Genomic DNA, 19,540 nt, shown 5'->3' on the forward strand with positions numbered 1-19,540 from the left:
CCTGCGGCGCAGCCCTCTGCCCGCAGGATGGACGGTGCGTCCGGGGGCTTGGGCTCCGGGGACAACGCCCCGACCACCGAGGCTCTTTTCGTGGCGCTGGGCGCGGGCGTTACGGCTCTCAGCCATCCGCTGCTCTACGTGAAACTGCTCATCCAGGTGGGGGGCCAGGGTCTCCATAGGGAGGTGGGGATCATGTGAAGGTGACAGGCCTCGATCTGGTCAGGATGGGGGCAGGAGAGTCTGGCGACGGATTTGGGGAGAGGGGTGAGGATCGAAGGTTTGGTGGGCCGAAGGAATGGGAGAATAGGAAAGCGGTAAGGGGTTCCGGGGGATGCAGGGAGCATGGGTTTGGAGGTGCAGAAGAGGGGGCGAAGGGGTCGAAGCGGCAGATTTGGGAGAGGGTGGAAGGAACAAGGGATTTGGGGGTGCAAAGGAAGGGTGATGGGATAGAGGGACGGGTGTGGGGGATAAAGGAATGGAGGCAATGAACTTGAAATAGGAAGGAAGGGAGCCTCAATTTGGGTTGAGTAAAGAAGCAACAGAACTGGAGGGGAGTACGCGGGAAGTTTTGGCGAATGAGGTAGGGAGGAGGATTAGGGGCCGAGGAAAAGTATTTAGAAGATGAACACATATTTAGGGTAGAGGGGAGCAAGAGCTCTGGATTGGATAAGGCCGGATTTAAAGCGGGTTGGTAAGACAAAGGACGAGGGGCCAGGGCCATAAATTTAGGAGAGGAGAAGAAGCATCAAGAGCTGGGGACGGGGGTGAAGCATCAAGAGCTGGGGACGGGGGTGAGGGGTAGTGGATTAAATCGTGACGGAATTTGGTGGGAGACGGCGAAGGCAGAGAATTTAGCAGGGGAGAGCTATCGGTTTGCAGGAGATGGGGGCTCTGGATCTCATGGCGACGACAGATTTGGTAGGAGGAGGGGACTGTGTGACGCGTTTTGGGGGAGGGGAACAGATAGGGCGACGCAGTGGGGGAAGGGAGTGGTGGCAAATTGTCTGAAGATGGGAACGAAGAGGAGGCTTTTAGGGGGAAAGGGAAGGGATGACGCATTTGGAGGAGAAAATGGAAGTTAGGTTGGGGTCGAGAGATAGAAATCTTAGTCCTTGTGTCTGGGGGGATGGGCTGAAGGGGTTTGTAATTGGAATTGGGCAGAAGGGGCGGTTGGGACATAAGATGACAGAATAGGTAGAGGCTGGCAGAAACCGAGGCTAAGGTAGGTATGTCACTGGAACCGTGCCATGCAGGTGCACTCAGTGTATTTGGTGGTGGCCAACAATGCCTTAAAAATTTAGTAGGCTGCTTGAGAAAGAGAGAGATTGACTTGGAAGGAGGTGGGTGAAGGAGTACGTTTGTCAGAATTAGGTGGGAGTGAAGGAGATGGGCACTGAAGATTTAGCCTAGAATTTTCCAGTTAAGAGTGGGCAGTGGAAGGTAAAAATTGAGATGGAGACCTGACCAAGTTTTAAGGTTTGCTTTGAGTTGAGGTGAATGCATGTCAGATTTACTGTCTTTATAATTGTATTGACAATGGAAGATAAAATTGGAATAAGAGAGACTTGAATGGTAGTAATTGAAATCTGAGGTCTGAGGAATGGGGCAGTAGGTTTTGGGGTGTGACCAGGAATGGACAGAGAAGGAGGAGATTCCGTCAGGAACATCAGGGTCCCTGACCAGAATCTTAATTGTGACTGAGATTTGGAAATGGCTGCTGGGGGAAGGTGGAGACTGGCATTTGGTTGTGATTTGGGAGTGAGGGCTGCTTTACTTACAGAATTAGGATTGTATTTACAGTAATAGAGATAACTATTGGGAGAGAAACTGGGACTTTGGAACTGCTGGTACCTGAGATGCAGAGTAAGGGTACTTACTGGGAGCTGAGTTTTTTTGACCATTGGAGTGAGATTGGTGAGGGCTGAGATTTTAGGGTGGCAGATGGGAGGGTCCGTGGAGTGGATGATGCTGGAGTACAGGAATGGGGGGCTCCATGTGAAGGAAGTAGGAAGTTGCTTCATCATTTGGACCATGGTAGATTTAATTTACGAGTTTGAGAAGAAAATTGAGATAAGGGTGATTCAAAGAGGGAATTGGAGAGAAAATTGAGAATAAGGGAGAGTGGGAAATTTGGAGACTAAAGGGAGACTAAAGGATGAGAAGAACTGGATGTTGGGTGGTTAAGGATGGGTGACAGGTGGCCTATCCGATTTGAACCCAGCTGGTGCTAAGTGCAACATATTTTAGGTTGAAATCTTAATGGGCATAGCTTGAGAATCAGTAACGTTTTACAAAAAGGCAGATCTCAGTTTGGGGGAGTAGAGCAAGATTACAGTGGCAGATTTGGGGTTGTCTAGATTAGGTAAATAAGAATGCAGTGCCTCAAATCAGGGCCCATAGGTGTCAAGATTTGGAGATTTGAGGATGATGGACTGGCTCTGCCAGTGTCTGTTCTAGAGCTACAGTTTTGGCTGTGGTTACGATTGGGTTAATTACAGATGAAATTGAGTAGGTATGACTTTAGCACAAATAATGAAAACATGAGGGTGAAAGGAATAGGAGTGAAGTGTGGCCAGTGTGCCTTTGATAATCCAGGTGGAAGTTAAAAATATACACTCAACAGATTTGGGAGCTATGAGGACATGGGGTGAAGGGACACAGCAGGTTTAAGGGTAAAATTAAAATAAATGAGACTCCCAGATTGTTGTGACTAGATTAGGTAAGACAACAAAAGAGCACTAGCTCAAACTTGGTGTCAAGGGTATACAAGGACTATTGCCCATATAAGAGAACAAAATCAAAACAAAACTGAACTCAGAACCTTTGAGTTTTTAACCCAGAAGGGGAAAGTTCTAAAAGGGGTGGGCTAACTGCTTGAATCAGCTGGCTCATCCCTTTTCTCCAACCCCGCTGGGCTAGAATTTTTTTGAAGAAGGTCCCCATCCAGAGGGGTTTTTAATTTATAGTCAGTAATTTGTCATGTAGCTCAGAATCACATCCATAAGGAACATCTTGAACTTTTAAAAACACTTCACCAACTAAGACAAAGAAGAAGGAATTGAGCCAGGAAGCACTAGAAGCATACCTAATCATTTCTAAGGAAGAGTTTCCTAACCCTGCCATTTCTGCTCCTTTCCACTTTCAAGGGTTGCTGCTTTGGTTTATGGGCTCGGTTGGCCTACCCTGAAGGCCTGCTGTCCCAGCCCCCCGCCAAGGAAGGGGCCTTTTCACACCCCACTTAGGGGCTGGTCTCCTGTACACTGCCTCCTGCATGGCGGGAGAGAGAGCCTCTCTCCTCATGAATAACACACGACCTCACCCCTCAGGCGAGACCCCACCTCCTCACAGGGGTATGTGTGGCTTGGTCATTCACTCACCCAAGAGTTTAACAGGTAACTTAGTTATAACCAGCATCTATATAACAAGAATAACGATAGCCCCACAAAAATGAGAGGACATTCTGTCACAGAGATTTGGATGATCAAGATCAGAACACAGTTGAGGAATTGTTTGAGGAGCAACTTGGATTTGAAGTTACAGTTTGCTCTATCTGGGAGTGAAAGGGACAGATTTGTTGGCATCTTCAGAGGGTGAGGTCAGAAATTGGAGTTGTGAGGTGAACTTTGGAATGGGTTACATGGAGATGAGCTGTCTGAGGTTTGGGACTGAGATTTTGGCTTTCTGTGTTTTGGTGTTGCCACATTTGATTGAGACAGGACTGAAGTTTTTAACCTGGAGATGAGAATTAACTGAGGTTTATTCTGAGTTGAGCATGAGGTTCAAAATATATATAAAATAGGGAGGGTTTTACCCTGGTAATATCTGGAATTCGAAGTAGGAATATTGGGGGATGGAGGTGACTCGATTGTGGTAGGGGTGGTATCTGAGACTAGACATTTCTGTTCATTGAGAGATTCCGTGATGCTGATGGTTGTAGACACCGATGAAATTTCTGGTATGTCTCAATGAGGAAAACATCAACAGGAACAGCATTAGGATTTGTGGAAGAAGAGTTAGAGACTGGGAAATATGAGAAGCCCTAAGACTGAATCAGCAGTAATATCTGACCTTCCTTTTGTATTTGTTGATTCCGAAGGTGGGTCATGAGCCGATGCCCCCCACAATTGGGACCAACGTGCTCGGAAGGAAGGTCCTCTATCTGCCGAGCTTCTTCACCTATGGTGAGTGTGCTTCTGAGGCAGAAAGCCCACACTGACAAAAAAGAAGCGTCAAAGAGGGAGCAGACCCCACTGGCCCTGGGGAACATGCTGGGCAGCATGGCACCCAGAGTCAGAGCTGGCATGGAAGAGAGGATCGCAGAGTGTGGCCAGAGACAGCAGGGTGTTGCAGTGGGAGCAGGTGAGCAATACGGCTTTGGTGCAGCTCCTCTGCTTACAGTTGCCAGCCATCAACCCAGGCAGCAGGAGGGGCGGACAGGTGCCCGAGGGAGGGGCTAGTCCAGGACACTGATCTCTGTCATCCCTGCCACCCCAGGTTGTTCTTGGAATGTGTGTGTGGGGGGCGGGATCCTTTTGCCTTTTGAGCAGTCTGGCCCAGGTACTAGCTTATCTGCTTTCCAGCTACTCCAGCAAGAAGCCTGTTGGGGCCGCCTAGGTTCCTTTCCTTCTTCCTTCGTTCTCTTTCTCTTGTGTTCCCCAGACATGGTACCCACTCACTCTGGCACCTCCACCTACTGGATATAGACCTGCGTGCATGATGAGTCGTGGCTTCATGTCTGGTGTGACCTACCTAACCAGCTATGTGAGATCAGGCAGGCCACTTACCTGCCCTGGCTCTGCATTTCTAGTCTGCAAAGTAGCATCAGTCTTCATGCCTGGCCCTTTGTATAAGTGCACATGTGCACATGCACACACATACACACCCTCCCCGCCTACAAGCAGCTATGCCTTTCATAAGGTCTCTCCACCAAGAAGCTCAGCACAGTAGGACTTACCTGATGCCAGTGAAGCCCACCTGGCTGCCTCTACTGCCCGTTCCCTGGCCCAGAGGCACTAGCCGCTCAAGGCCTTTTCAAGTCTCTCGTTGCTATCCCTCTCCCAGCCCACACCCTCATAGAATGACTGTGATGGAGACTCTTTAAATGTGCCCTTGTTCTTTATGTTCACAGCCAGGCTAATCCTACCTCTGCTCTTATCTCTTTGATCAGTTCAGAACAGAATGTCCTCTGAATATTATTCTTTCTGCTGAATAACTTGGGGCTTCGCCTCCTGTCACCTTTTATTCACTTTACACACTGTTGCCAGAAACCAGTGTCATGTTTCGCTTCCAGTTCTGCCACTGTGTTGTTGAGTATGGTCTAGGGCCAGGAAGAACATGTCATTTTAAGGAGAAACGTGTTTGTATTTGTTTTTACTTAAGGATTGTCAGTGTTGGGGAGGGGGAAATCGCAGAATTAGGGAGGTGCTCCCTACCAAGTACAGTGAGGCCGATATACAAAGTTAACACTGGATCCGTGGGAGCGGGGCTGGTGGCTGCCTGCTCCTCCCTGGTGGTTTCTTTGTTTACAGCTATGCATGCTCCAGCCAGATCAGCTCTATTCATGTCACACAGTCATTCCTGAAAGGACTCTGGAAGAGGGGTCTCGACTGACTCTCATTTGACAGCCTCTTGCAAAGATAAGCAGAGTTCTGAGGTTCTCCCTCCCACTCCTGTTTGTATAAATGTTATTTGAGCCCGTTGGGTGTTTGAAGACACCATACTGCCTCTCCTGTCGGGGAGGGGGCCTGGCTGTCTGGACATCCAGAGACTGTCTGGACAGCATCTACTCTTCCCTGTCATGGTAAAAAGCGCCACAGCTATCTTGACATTCTTTGGTGTAGTGGAAAGAACTTCTTGGAGAGTCTTCCGGGGACTGCAGAGAACCCCTGGAATGGAGGAGCCTGTGGTCAGCTATGGGCCCTTTGGGCATAAAAAGGCCTCTGTTAGCATTTCTGCATGTTTTTCTGCTCTCCTGACTTGTTCACAGTTCATCTCTGACATGGAGAGAAGTAGGGGGTCCTTACTCCTTTTTCCTGGTGAACAAATCGGATAGAAAGAGGTTAAATGTCTCACCTGAGATTACACTCAGGCTTTATCCTGTCCTGCTCTCTCTTGCTGACTGGAGCTCCCTTCACCCGAATTAAACCTTCCTTCAACCTGTTCACTCTGTGAAGCAGGGCGCCTTGCCACATCTCCCAGTGTCCTCTCCCCTCCTACTCGTCTCTTTCCAGCCCTACCTCATCTCAGGAAACCAAATATTCAGGTAACAGGTGTTCTGAGGCCCAGTGAAAGCCGGTGCTAGCAGTGACATTGAATTGCTGGGGTGGCAGACATGTTGCAGAGACAAAGGCCTAATATGCTGGTTCCTGCCACTTTGTGGCGCTAGAGAGCTAAAGTTATGGATTTGAAAGGGGGAGCACATTGAGAGAATGTTCTGCTATCTTCCAAGTATGCAGCTTTAAAAAAATACATCGCCTTTTTTAACATAGTTTAACAACACATTTAAAAAGCGATCCTTTTAGAGATTCCAATGAAAAAACACTGACTCACAGGTAGGGTCTAGTTCCCTGATTGCTTAAGTTTTTTCTATAAAATAGTTCATCAGCGCCTCTATTTTAGTTACTTCTCTACTTGTGTTCCCTACCCCTCCACCTTGATTAATAAATGCCAACAGATGCCAAGTGGGATCCTGGGCAAAGCACGGTGATAGGGTGGGAATGCCTTCTCTGTGGCACGCTCAGGGGACACTCTTGAGCCTTTCTTCTGAGAACTCTTTCTTTTTTCCTCCCTTAGGTTGCAAATTTCATCATTGCCTGTGGGCACACTTCCTTTCCCCCCGAGAAAAACATTTTTTTATGAGCTACAGAGTTGCAGCACTTAAGTTGCTGAGTTTGCCAGATAGATTTTTCAAAGCTAAAAGAAAATGTGTGAACTTGTTTGTGAAAAAATATGTTTAGAAGGTTTTCACATAAAGGAATAGAGGCTACAGAGGATGTTTGGGAGTGGAGCCTGATTGCTTCTGGGGTCCTGGATGGATGCTCCCTTCCATGACGGAAAGCAGCATTTACTGAAGGACAGGCTGCATCTGGTCGGGTGTGACTGTGACCCAGGAGTGGGTGTGTCTGGGCTGGGCATGATATTGCCATGTCTGCTTTCTTATAGCCAAGTACATTGTGCAAGTGGATGGGAAGATAGGGTTGTTCCGAGGCCTGAGCCCCCGACTGATGTCGAATGCCCTCTCCACCGTGACCCGGGGCAGCATGAAGAAGGTGAGCCTGGGGCAAAGGCAGAGCAGTTGTCCAAGGTTCCCCTGAGCTTTCTACCACCCCGGGGGCAGCCATGTGCACTGGTCCAGCTTCTCCATTCCCAGGCTGGTTGGGCCTCCACCCCAGCACCATAGCCAGGCTTCAAACCCTGGTGGCCCAGTGCTGAGTCTCCTTGATTGGGAGGGCTCCTGCTCCACAGTCCTCCCTCTTTCTCCACAACTGTGACACTAGGCAGGGTTATTTTCCCCAAGCCCTAGCCCTGGGGATTACCTGGGATGGGCCCAGCTAATGGACACTGCAGAGAAAATAGTCGGAACTGGTTCCCACAGTCTCTGTCCCGTAAGTGGCATTTACGAGGCATGGCTGTACTTTGCCTTTGGCCCTCTTTTGTTCTTTGTGTCTCAGGTTTTCCCTCCAGATGAGATCGAGCAGGTTTCCAACAAGGATGACATGAAGACTTCTCTGAGGAAAGTGGTGAAAGAGGTGGGCATTGGCATTGGAGAGGGAGAGGTTCTAGGATGGGAGACATTATATCTCCCCTCCGGGTTGGGCAGATCACTGAGCCTCAGTTGGGTCCTCGTGCTTGCATGGGGGGTAGGACATAGCAGGAGCCCCATCATGGACATTGCATTGAATCCCAGAAAGCCTTGAGCTGCCTCAAGGCCTGGCCTGAGACCCGACAGCCCTCCTGGGTATAGGGAATTAAGGGTAGGAAACGAAATGGGGCCATCCGAGGTAGACTGACCCCATGTGGGGTCTGCGGGGTCCTGGGTTTTCCCCATAAGAGCTCTTAGCTCCCCAGGAGTGCCAGTTTCAGAGGCAGGCCGGACCGAGTTCCCCCTCTGCTCTTTTGCAGACCTCCTACGAGATGATGATGCAGTGTGTGTCTCGCATGCTGGCCCACCCCCTGCATGGTGAGCTGCCCCACTGGAGATTGCAGCTCAGCTGTGGGATGACCCCTCGTGGACTGTAGCTGGGCAGCGGTAGAATTACTGGGAAGTGGCAGTGGGGTGGGGGTATTTTGTTGGAACTCCACTGAGGAGAGATTGGCTGGGAGTCCTGTCCAAAAGGAGATGGGGCTCTTCCCAGGCAGAATAAATGGGATGCCGCAGTCATGGGGTATGATGGGGAATTGTAGAGGCCCTCCTCACCTCCTGCACAACAGGCCATGTTGTGCAGCGGCCATTGCAGTGGGCAGCCCACAGCTGGGGTGTCATAAGCTTTGTGTGTATTTGAGTCATGTCACCTGTATGTTTTCTTTTTCCTCAGTCATCTCAATGCGCTGCATGGTCCAGTTTGTGGGACGGGAGGCTAAGTACAGGTGGGTAATTTTTAGGGCGGGCAGGAGCGGCCCCATCACCATTCAGAGTCTGCCAGGACAGGCTGTGCTGGGTCATTCGCTGCGCCTTTCTGTCCTAATTCTAATATACTGGCTTCAGAGGAACTTGGTAGTGGCTTCCATGGTCTGTGTCCATGAGCATTTTCTCTTATGCATCTCTTGTCTGGGCCACCCTGGATCAGCCTGGATGCCCTGCAGAGGAAGGGTGAATGGGATTGGAGTCAGCTTGATGAGGAGTTCTGGCACCAGGGCTGATTCTGTCACTTAGGACTGAGCTGGAGTTCCCTCCTAGACCCCTTAAGTTATGCCCTAATGATTTCTCCGGCTGTCATAAAACCTGGCTTACAGCTCATTTCCTCCTCTGTCCACCCCATGCGCTTGGGGCTCATCCTTTTAGTTATTTACAAGACACAGCCCTTCCCTATGGCAGTTAGGCCCTCCCTGCCTCTCTAAGGCTCAGTCTAGGACAGGAGGTGGATCCTGAAGGCATGTGACAGGAGAACATACCTCTGTTACCCTTCCTCTCTAAGATTCTCGTTTCCTGGGTTCAGTTTCCTGTAGCTGTCCAGTGAGGCCACAGCCCCAGGAAGCTAGGCTGGCATGGTGCCTCCTTTTGAGTTCACTAATGGGAAATTGGTCCATTCCCCCAGACAGAAATGCAAAGTTGGTAGATGGGACCAGGAGTGGCTGAGCCACTGTTCTGAGAAGGAAGGTAGAGGGGCCTGGAAGGTCTGGGTGCCTGGGGACCAACACTCGCCAGAGCTTTGGCTCCCACTTTCTTTTTCTCACCTAGGCTTTGCAGAGCCTCCTGCGGGACAGGCTTCTTGGCATTGCTAGCCACAGGTCAAGAGGTTGCTCTTGAGCCTCCTTTGCATTTCACACCTAAAACACCACAGCCCATCTTCTGGTCATTTACAGGCTTTGGTGACCAGGGTGCCTGTCCTCAGTCTCCCTGCTGCAGAGGGCCAGGTGCCTTTTCCCAGGCTGCATCTGGGCGGTCTGATTCCAGGGCCCCCCTGCTACAGGGCCTTGTGTTTCTTCTCTGCCCTCTGGGAAGGTAATCCTCTCCACTCGCCATCGCTCCTCCTCTCACTCTGTCAGAAGGTTGTTCAGCCAGAGATAAGCACTAAGGCCAGGAGAAGGGCCTGTTGCCTTTGCAGCAGCCTGGGCTGAAAGATTCATTCCTAAATTCAGACCCACAGAAAATACTGCTAGTGAACTGCTAGTGTCCTTCCCTGGTGGTGGTTGGGTTTCCCTAGACTCTGTGAACTGGGTACATGGCCCCTCACCCCCAAACAAGAGCTCTCTAATCTTCTCCACTTGGGTTCTGCCTGTAACAGGGAGTCTCCCCTGCCCATCCCGGCCAGGACTGGATGGCTCTGAGCCGGGGCGGAGGGGTGTGAGTGGGCTTTTCCAGGTGACCTCTATCCCTGTCTTGCTTTCTTCACAGCGGTGTGCTGAGCTCCATTGGGAAGATTTTCAAAGAGGAGGGGCTGCTGGGATTCTTTGTGTACGTGAGTTTATACCCCTCGTAACTGGCCATGGGGCATGGCTCTGCTAACAGGCTCACTGTCAACCTCTCAGGCCGCAGCCGCTGGCCTAACTACAGGCTCCGCCCCTGCCCGGGTAGCTGCACCTCTACAGCATGTACGGATCATCGGGACCAAAGCTGCCCAGTCCTTTCCAGATCACAGCTCACAGAGAGATAGTACTGTTTGTCCAGTACTAACTAGACTGACCCCGCCACAGCCCCAGGCCCTGCCCATTTGCCCCAGGGCATAGGGCTGGACGAGCCAGGGCACTCCATCGTCCTTGGTTGCACTGCTGAAAAATGACTGAAAATCTGTGATGTGGGCGGAAGGTTGAGCACTGGCAGCTCACAGGCTCCAGCTGATGGATTATGTCTGACATAGCATTTCTGACAAATTAGTTCTTCACATCTAACATTTAGGATATTTCACATAACAATCCATATTTCTAGCTTCTCTCGAAAAGTCAGAAAACATGGTCCTGCTGGGCCTGTGTTTCTACACAGCAGCCGTCAGCAGGGCACGTGATCTCCCAAGGGCCACAGACCCCCTGCCTTCAGTGTCTCACACCTTGCTTTACCTATGAAGAAAACATACCAAAAAGATTATGCCCAGACAGAATAAGCCACAAACAAAACCCCAAAGCTGGGCCTGATAAAGGTCATGTGTTTTGCCTTTTTAAGGCCTAGACAGTGACGTACATACTGTTACATACACAGTGTGTACTAGATATGGGGCTCTCTTAACTCGTGTTTTCATAGTTGCCCAGGTGTTTTTACTTATGATCCCTCATTTAACCAGGAAACAACTACACGTAGATGTGTGAATGTGTGTGTGTGTGTGTGTGTGTGTGTGTGTGTGTGTGTGTTTCTCACTAGGTGCTTTTTGCCCCCAGGGACATTAATACTGTCTGAAGACATCTTTTGGTTGTCATAGCTGATATCTATCTAGTGGGTAGGGTAGAGGCCAGCGACACTGCTAAACATTCTGCAGTGCAGAGGTCAGCCCCCGCAACAAAGAATTATTTTGCACTAAATGTCCAAAGTGCTAAAGTTGACAAACCTTGATTTACACACACACACACACACACACGTGTACATTTTTGAATAAATATTTGCCCACGTGACTGGTACATCAGACCTTAAAACACTCCACCACCTCTGGCATTTTTCACACTTATTGTGTAGTTCTGCTGTGTGAACAGGATTCCCATTGGGTTACTCAACCATTGGGTTCTCATCTTCACGTGTTTGTGGAACAGGTGACATGTTACAGTACTCGGAAAGCACCAAAGGGTATGTGTGGAAAGTCAATCTGAGCGCAGGACAAGCAACAGGGTTAGAAATTGCATTCATGAAGATTCATCTTACTAATATCCTTCGTAACATAGCTGTTTTGCATATATTCTTTTGAACTTTTCAAATATTTTAAAATAAGATTTTTAAAAATTCAAAGATCATAATTCTGCTTTCCATCCCAAGAGATAACCGTTCTGCTGGAGATCTTTTCAAGTGCACTGAATATCTAAACAAGTAGATAAGCACATTAAAAAAAAAACACATACACACAAGTAGCACAGAGGACCTACTGAGCTGTCTGGCTTTTTGTCCTCAGCACTGTATCTTAAGGAGAAACTTACATATCTGTTTCTAAAGCTGTTTATCACAAAGGCCATCACTTTAAACGTCAGCCCTCCTTCTGAAAGCTTGCATGGAATGGCTTCATTGAAACATTCCAGAGGTGAAGACAACGGATGCCTTGAGCAAAATGTTTTGAGAGTTGGTTAGGTAAAGAGGCCAGGAGAAAACTATCAACATGGAGGCATTCTTTCCTATCTGCATTGAAAATCCTAGATTTAGCAACATTTACATCTTGAGACCTGGCTTCTGGTGATTAGAAAACCACTTGTGAAATCATAAACTAATTTGTGGCATCAGATGTGGCATATAACACCCACCCCCCTGGGGAAAGGAACACTGCCTTCCTAGTGTCGATAGCTGTTGGCCCACGTGGCCCTGCAGGCTTCCTCTCCTGGGGTGGTGTAGGATATGCTGAAGTTTCCAGCTTGGAACATCCCTGCCTGCTTCCTGGGTGTGGAGCCCCCAGGAAATACTCCCCTCCCTCCCCTGCTCATCTTTGCTCACCTTGTGTTTTTAGCGGCTTAATCCCTCACCTCCTTGGAGATGTGGTTTTCTTGTGGGGCTGTAACCTGCTGGCCCACTTCATCAATGCCTACCTGGTGGATGACAGCGTGAGTGACACCCCAGGGGGGCTGGGAAACGACCAGAATCCAGGTTCCCAGGTTGGTTGGAACAAGGACTTGTCCATCTTTTCATGTACTGCTAATGCCCAGGGTCTGGGGCAGACTTGAGGACTCTGGGATTCTGAGCACCAGGCCCCAAGGGCTAGAGAGGGCCCCCGGGGGAAGAGGACCTCTGGTTGTCCCCAGGTCAGCTATATCTCTGGCTAGATAGAATTGTCCTCAAGAGATGAGATTCAGGATGGGTAACCTGGAGGAATTTATGGAATGCCTGTCCCTGGGCAGCTTTAGAAATAAGACAGACCTCAGCTTATCCAAGGCAGGTTTCAGTTAATGACCCAATTAAGAATCACGAAATCAGAAAATAGACCAGCTAGCTACAACCCTTTAACTTTTGCTTAGTGTTTAATGCTTTTCAAAACCCTTTAGTGAACATTATGACGTTTGGGCCTGACAGCACCCTGGTGAAAGCAACAGGGCAGGTATATCACCCTGTTTACAGGTAGAGAAATTGAGACCTAGGGATTGAAGAGCTTTTCAGAGGCACTCGTCTGGGCATTGACAGAGCTGGGACAGTTCTTTTCCTGTGCTGGGTCGGAGGTTCTTTCCCCCTTGAGGTTTTTCAAATTGGCTAGGATGTGTACTATCCAGGAGCACCCCACTATTTTGTCAGCAGTGGCCAACAAGACTTCTCAGCAAGTTGGGTCAGGCATAGGGAGGTCTGGGTCCTTTTAAAAGGCACTTGTTGAACAAAGGCTTCTGGGAACCTGATCGGTTGACTGGTTCTGCCTGAACCAAGATGAGAGTTGGGGAGCAGTGATGGGCAAAGGATTCCTAGTAGTAGCCAGACATTGTTACAGCGGAAATTGCTAACACCATGAGGATAGGTGAGGGGTTAGGGACCTGACTGCCAGAATCACGTGGGGGCGGGGCTCCTAGTCTACATGTGTCTGCGTCTGGGCAGTTCTGGGTGTGTTGTGTGTCTGGGCATGGGTCTGTGTGGTGAGAGTGCCCCGCCCCAGCTGAGAGCCTCTACTCAGAGAGAAACTGCTGGGTCATTTGACTTGGGTAGGTGAGTTTAATTGGCCTTTCAATGTGAGCAAATTCAAGTGGCTCTGTAGAGACCAGCTCCTGTCTGTAGTCACAGTAGCCATGGCCTTGCCCTTCCTTTTCATGGGCTTTGTGGGTAGGAGACTTGCTGCCAGCACATAGAGACTAAGGCTGAGACAGCTGGGGTCTTTTGGGCTATGGGCTGTCCCACAGCTGATAGGTTTCCTCCAGTCTAGGTGGGCAGGTGTTTTACCAGGGGCTGTTGCACTTACGTCATCAATAGCAGCAGTCAGCAGTTTAATTGAAAGTATTTTTCAACTGCTTTTCTTTTTGAAGGCTAAGATGAAGCTGCCACTCAGGCAGAGGGCTGAGCAGACTACCACCCAGGGTTGCAAGGCACCCATATCTGGTGGTGTGGCCATGCCACAGGAAGCCGAGGGGCAAGTAGTCCCCTTTCCTAGTTAGGGGCTATTTCCTGAGCAAAGTAGACTCCAGGAGTTGGGGTCTGGAGGGGGCAAGAGCTTGATGTGAGGGAGGAGGTGGCAGTAAGCCCAGAGTTTCTCCTCCCATTTTGCTACAGGACTAGGATTCTGTGGCTGGGTGGTTTGAGTAGGTGTATTTTTTCATTCAGTTAGCACTTACTGAGCACTGACTGTACCAAGCCCCAGGAATTGATGAAGGCAGACACAGGCCGAGCCCTTGGAGCTCACAGCTCGGCGAGGTTACGCAAGCCAGCAGCCAGTGATACCACTTACCTGGTCTTCACTTCTGCTCCTCACCATCTCCAGCTGGGACACAGAAGTCCCTTCAGTCTGGTTATCTCACTTCTGCCTCCCAGATATTCTCTTGGCTCTGACTGCAAGACCACGGAAGCCCTAACAGGGAACATAGTGTGCGCAGTGGGGGTGTGAGGCCAGTGCGGTACAGTGAAGGGGGCCGCAGACCAGGCAGCACAGGGCAAGGGCTTGTATATCTGAAGTCTGCATCCTGAGGTGCCTGTGGCAAACCGGTCTTCGTTTCTGTCTCTTCAGTTCAGCCAGGCCCTGGCCATCCGGAGCTACACCAAATTTGTGATGGGGGTAAGTAAAGCCAGCTGCCCTTCCCACTGCCCAGTGGGCCTAGGTGGGGCTTAGGAGGCCAGCTCTGGTGGTAGCTGGAGGCAGGCCTCAGTATAGGGTATAGGGTGTTAACACAGTGTGTCCCTGCTCCCAGAGCCCGGGTGGGTGCTGGGGTGCTGAACTGCTGGGGTCACTGACACTCAGGTCTCTCTGGGTTTCAGATTGCAGTGAGCATGCTGACCTACCCCTTCCTGCTGGTGGGTGATCTCATGGCTGTGAACAACTGCGGGTAGGTGTGCACCCCTCTACCAGGCACTCCGCCAAGGCTGCAGGGGGACCCAGCTGAGCCCATCCAGCCCTCTGCCACCTCCCTCCTGGTCTGTGTGTAGGCTCAGCCTGCCAGGTGCCCTGGCTTCCTCTGGGATTCACCACACCCCTTTGGGATGCCTCTGTGGTTTGAGATATGGATAGCGGGATGTGGGTGGGTCTCCTTTTCCTTGGCTGATCATCTCCCACGTTCTCTGGGTCTAACATGCTCTCCTTCCTCGGCAGGCTGCAGGCTGGGCTTCCCCCTTACTCCCCAGTGTTCAAATCCTGGATCCACTGCTGGAAGTACTTGAGTGTGCAGGTAAGCAGGCTCCTAAGGGAGGAGGTATCTCCCATTCTTACCACTTCGAGCAGATAGAGAGGTTTTCTGGGCCCTTCATCGCACAGAAAGATGAGGGATTGTCATGGAATCCAGTGTTGTGAGTAGGGAGGATAAAGAGAATGTAAACTCTTGGTTTAAGGTAGGGTTTGTTTGTTTGTTTGTTTGTTTGTTTGTTTTAATCTGGAAGGGGTGGTTTCAGTTAATTTTCTTTTACTAAGGGAATGAGTGTCATTCTCATTTTTCCTTGTATGTTGCAGAATTTTATATTCTGGAAAATATAAATGTTATGGAAACTCTGGATTCTGCTGTCGTCTCCAATGAGTGATACTTTTTTTGTTTAAACAGTTAACATGGTTAGATGTAAATTGTAAACTCTGTCCGTTGGGCAACAAGTCTGTTCTCGGTTGGTGTCTTTTTTCTTTAAGTGAGCAGCTTGAGTTGGTTTTGCATACAGGGTTCAGCCACAGATATAGACAAAGAATATGGGGATTCCCTTGCTGGCTTTTTCTTTTCTAAGACTACCCTTTCCTCTCTAGTGACTGCAGTTGCCCTGTGTCAGCACTCTCATTCCCTAGGCCAGAAAGGCTGTGATTATTCTACCAGATCTTCAGGGTACAGTGTGTACCAACAACGCCTACCCCCAGTCTATAAGTTTCAAAAGTGGGTAATTACTCTATAGAACTTCCCTTCTTTGAGTGTGTACTTCACACCAAAATTTGCCTCCCTCTCTTCATTCTTCCGTGATAGAAGGTAGCTGCCTGTTTGAATGATGTCCTCTGCAGAAGAGTTAGTCCAAGAGGAAATTGTTGAGCCTTTCTCAGGACCGAAGGCATTCTGGTTTTTTGGGCTGTATCTTTTTGTATTATATTTTTTAGTGGTTGTTCTAGGGATGATAATACACATCTGGAAATAGAATTTTAGGTTGACTTTTTTCTTTCAGCATTTTAAAGATGTAATTCAATTACCTTTGGCTTACATTGTTTCTGACATGTGTCAGCCATCATTGCTATTTTTATTCCCTAAATTGAATGTGTCATGCTTCCCAGGCTGCTTTAAATTTTTTTCTTTATCTTTAATTTCCAGCAGTTTGACTTTGATGTGTCTAGGTTTGACACATTTAAGGCATTTAAATTAATTTTTCACTTTATTTTAGAAAGGATGTGAAGTAGTTAGATCTGAGTTTACTTAAAAATTTATATGAGACAGGTCTCCTTTTCTTCAACTCTTAAAGACTCTTAGAACAAGTGTGAGGGAGCCATGGGGAGGTGGTGAAGTCCAAAAACTTCTTACACTTCAAATAACATGGCTAGAAATGCAGCCTTGGGGTTGAAACCAATTTCTGTCCGACCCCTCCTCGTGCAGGATATTCCAGTGCCCAGGAGAGCCTGAGGGTTGAGCCGGGCCACATGGGGAACCTGGTGAGGGAGCCATTCTTAGGGTTTTGTGTTCTATGCCCAAACACCCTCCCATTGACTAGAGCTCGAGGATCCCAGTGCCCGGTCCAGGGAAGATCCTTGCCTTTTCCTGGCCTTGGTTTCCCTAGAATTAAAACGGGGCCAGTGGCCTGGGGAGGAGCCAGTGCACTGACTGGCCTCAAGTTGCGAGGAGGACAGATAGGAGGGAAGCAGGGAGACAAGAAGACAGGTGCAGTTCTTCCTAACAGCTGCAGTCAGTTCTATATGCATCATGTCCCGTGGGTGTTGGAGGAGGCCTGGACCACTTGGGCTCTAAAGCCAGAGGGCAGTACTCAGCAGTACTCTGCTCTATGGGGGTTGCCTACCCAGTAGCCCCATCAACGCTGGACACCCTATGGCGAAGGCGAACCACTTTAACACAAGGCAGATGTTGACCTTGCCCTTCAGAAATTCAAGCTTAGCCCCTCTACCCTGGCTGTGGGCTCTGAGCTCCTGAACCTTTCTTTGCCTTATGCTGGCCTTGCTCTGGGGCAGGATGTGAAATATGGCCTCCCCTTTCACTGACCTGACTGTTCCTTTCAATCCAGGGCCAGCTCTTCCGCGGCTCCAGCCTCCTTTTCCGCCGGGTGTCATCAGGATCATGCTTTGCCCTGGAGTAACCTGAATCACCTAAAAACACGCTGTCTCAGCCTGGCCACTGTGGATGAGGCCTGATCATCTTGGGCACTTGTAAGACAGCTCAAACCCAGCAACACCTAGATGTGCTCCAGCCCAGCCGGGCTTCGGTGTCCATGTTTGCCATGTTTCTGTCCAGAGTGAGGGCTGGGTGGGGGTGAGGCTACACCCAATAGATTGATCACCTGTTAGACCTGAGGAAGGTAGGGTGGGCTGGGGGAACTGGGGCAAAAATCTCCTTACTTCGCAGATTTGCTGAGTTTGCCTTGTGTAGGGTGCCAGGGAATGGCTTGTGGAGACCCAGATTGGATGGGCAAAGGCTCCTGGTGTCAGATCCCACCCCCACTCACACCCACGTCAGCCCCAGCTCTGATCCTGCAGCTCAGCTGAGAGCCTCGCTCTCCTGCTTGTAAATAGGGCATGATCCCCTTCCACGAGGCCACCATCATGTACAGGCCTACGCTAGGAAGCTATTGCTAGGTTCTGCCTTTATTTTTCTCAACACTACTTTTCTGATACAAAGGCAGCACCTTCTGAATGGGAAATCATGTGACTGCTCAGAATGTGTTCCCCTCATCAAGTGCTCATCGGTTTAATGGTGACGCCTCATGTGCAGGATCTGTGCAATTGTGAACACCCAAAAGTTAGGCAGATCAGTGTCTCTAGTCCTACCCAATTTAAAAGTTCCCAATAAGATTTGACCCTTTTTCCCTCAAATAAATGTATTGGTGGTGATTTGGAATTTTGTGGGGAGTCTTTTATGAGCTTAAAAACTATCTGCAGAGCCTTTCTCAGTCCTTGGTATTTGTATCAGAAGAGGCTGTAGAGCGACAGTGCTGGGGTCAACCCGGCCTGAGGATAAAAAGTGCCAGGACTTGATGTAGATCATCCTCAGTGGGTGGAGATGTTGGATGATTTTCTGATTTAGATCAGGCCAAGATGCAAGTTCACAGAGCAACAGCTAGGCCATAGGCCTATTACCAGGTAGACAATCTCTTTAAAGGCCCGTCAGCTTCAGAAAATGTTCCACCCAAACCCCTAATTTATCGATGACATTCGCAGGTTTTACTGAGTCCTTTAGTGGTCACATGGTTACAGCAGAAGGGGCAGACATGGACCCAGCTGTAGCACCGAGCCCTACCTTCCCTGGTAAAGGAAGTGCTCTCCTCGATTCACTTCTGCCTGATACTGGGGTCTATAAACAGGCAAAATTTACAAATAGAGTGTCCTGGCCCTGGAGACCATGGGCTTCCATCTGATAAGATGCAGCTGGTTTCCTCCGAGTGTTTCTCTGCCCTTGCTCTAGTGTTGGGGTCTGGTGACCTTGGTCATGCTTCCTTACAGGTATGGGCCGGGTCACACAGAAGGAAGGCCCCTGGGAAGCTATTGCAGACTAGTTTTCCCCAGTGACCTAATAACAGCTGACTCGAGGGCAGTTTGCTTTATAGATGGTTGTTCCCCAAGAACACATGAGTGTGCCTGAGGGCATCCTGTAAATGTACATTGGTTGAGGCCACTAAGGTCTTGTACTTACTTCAGATAGCTAAAGTGGCAGAGAAGGAGAGCACAGTGCAGGTGAGGGGGCCAGGCCGTGCTTGCATAATTTCTTTAGAGAAGGCAGGCCTTTCAGAGGCATGTCAAGCCTCATGGCTTGTTTTTCTCCAGCTTAGCGAGGTTTCCCACAGCACTGACCATTGTTTGGGATAACTTCTTGCTGCTCCACCCTTAATACAAAAAAAATCCTATTTTTGTATTAGTTCTTATGGTCCCCCGGATATAGGGGCACTTGCATATCTGGAGGCTGTGCTGAAATGGCCCCAAAGAGCTCCTCCCTTTGACAGCCGCCTCCTCCCAGGCATTTGGGGTGGCCACCTGTAGTAAAGAACAGGATATGAGTGGGCTCAGTGAGTTACCTCGAGGAGAGCCAGTGCTGGTTGCAGGTAACACTGAATTAGGTGTCTCAACTACATTTCCCAGGCTATCTTCCACACCCTGAAATGGCTAGAAAATCCCTTTCGATACTTTCTAAATTTTTAGTTGAACAGAGTCCAGGTTTTACCCCCAACAAAAAAAAACAAGGTTTTACCCTTCACTTCTAAAGCAAGTTTTGAGTTTAATATTCAAATGCATGTATTGTGCATATTAAATGCTCTTTTTTTTCCCCTGGTCCCCTCAGCCTTTAAAAGCTAAACCCTCATCATCCTCTGAGCACCTGGCATATTCCCTGTCAGTCCTGGAAACTAGGCTGACATGGTCCACATCTGAGAGAGGAGATTGGGTTGGGTTGGGGCAGCGGGGAA

The 19,540-nt window shown here is 49.3% G+C and overlaps 1 protein-coding gene across 1 annotated transcript; it reads left to right on the forward strand.

Annotated features, from left to right (window-relative positions):
* Positions 1–6: 6 nt before the first annotated feature.
* On the forward strand, positions 7–17,982 carry MTCH1 (mitochondrial carrier 1; the record flags this gene model as incomplete). The annotated part of the gene is made up of 12 exons (XM_006907312.2): positions 7–156; positions 4,097–4,181; positions 7,162–7,268; positions 7,671–7,748; positions 8,122–8,179; positions 8,535–8,586; positions 10,055–10,114; positions 12,291–12,384; positions 14,475–14,522; positions 14,723–14,790; positions 15,054–15,129; positions 17,153–17,982. Coding segments are annotated over 12 exons (948 nt in total), but the record flags the coding sequence as incomplete, so codon positions are not given.
* Between the last annotated feature and the right edge of the window lie 1,558 nt (positions 17,983–19,540).

The sequence above is a fragment of the Pteropus alecto genome, unplaced genomic scaffold (genome assembly GCF_000325575.1).
Source record: "Pteropus alecto unplaced genomic scaffold, ASM32557v1 scaffold202, whole genome shotgun sequence".
Classification (NCBI taxonomy): domain Eukaryota; kingdom Metazoa; phylum Chordata; class Mammalia; order Chiroptera; family Pteropodidae; genus Pteropus; species Pteropus alecto.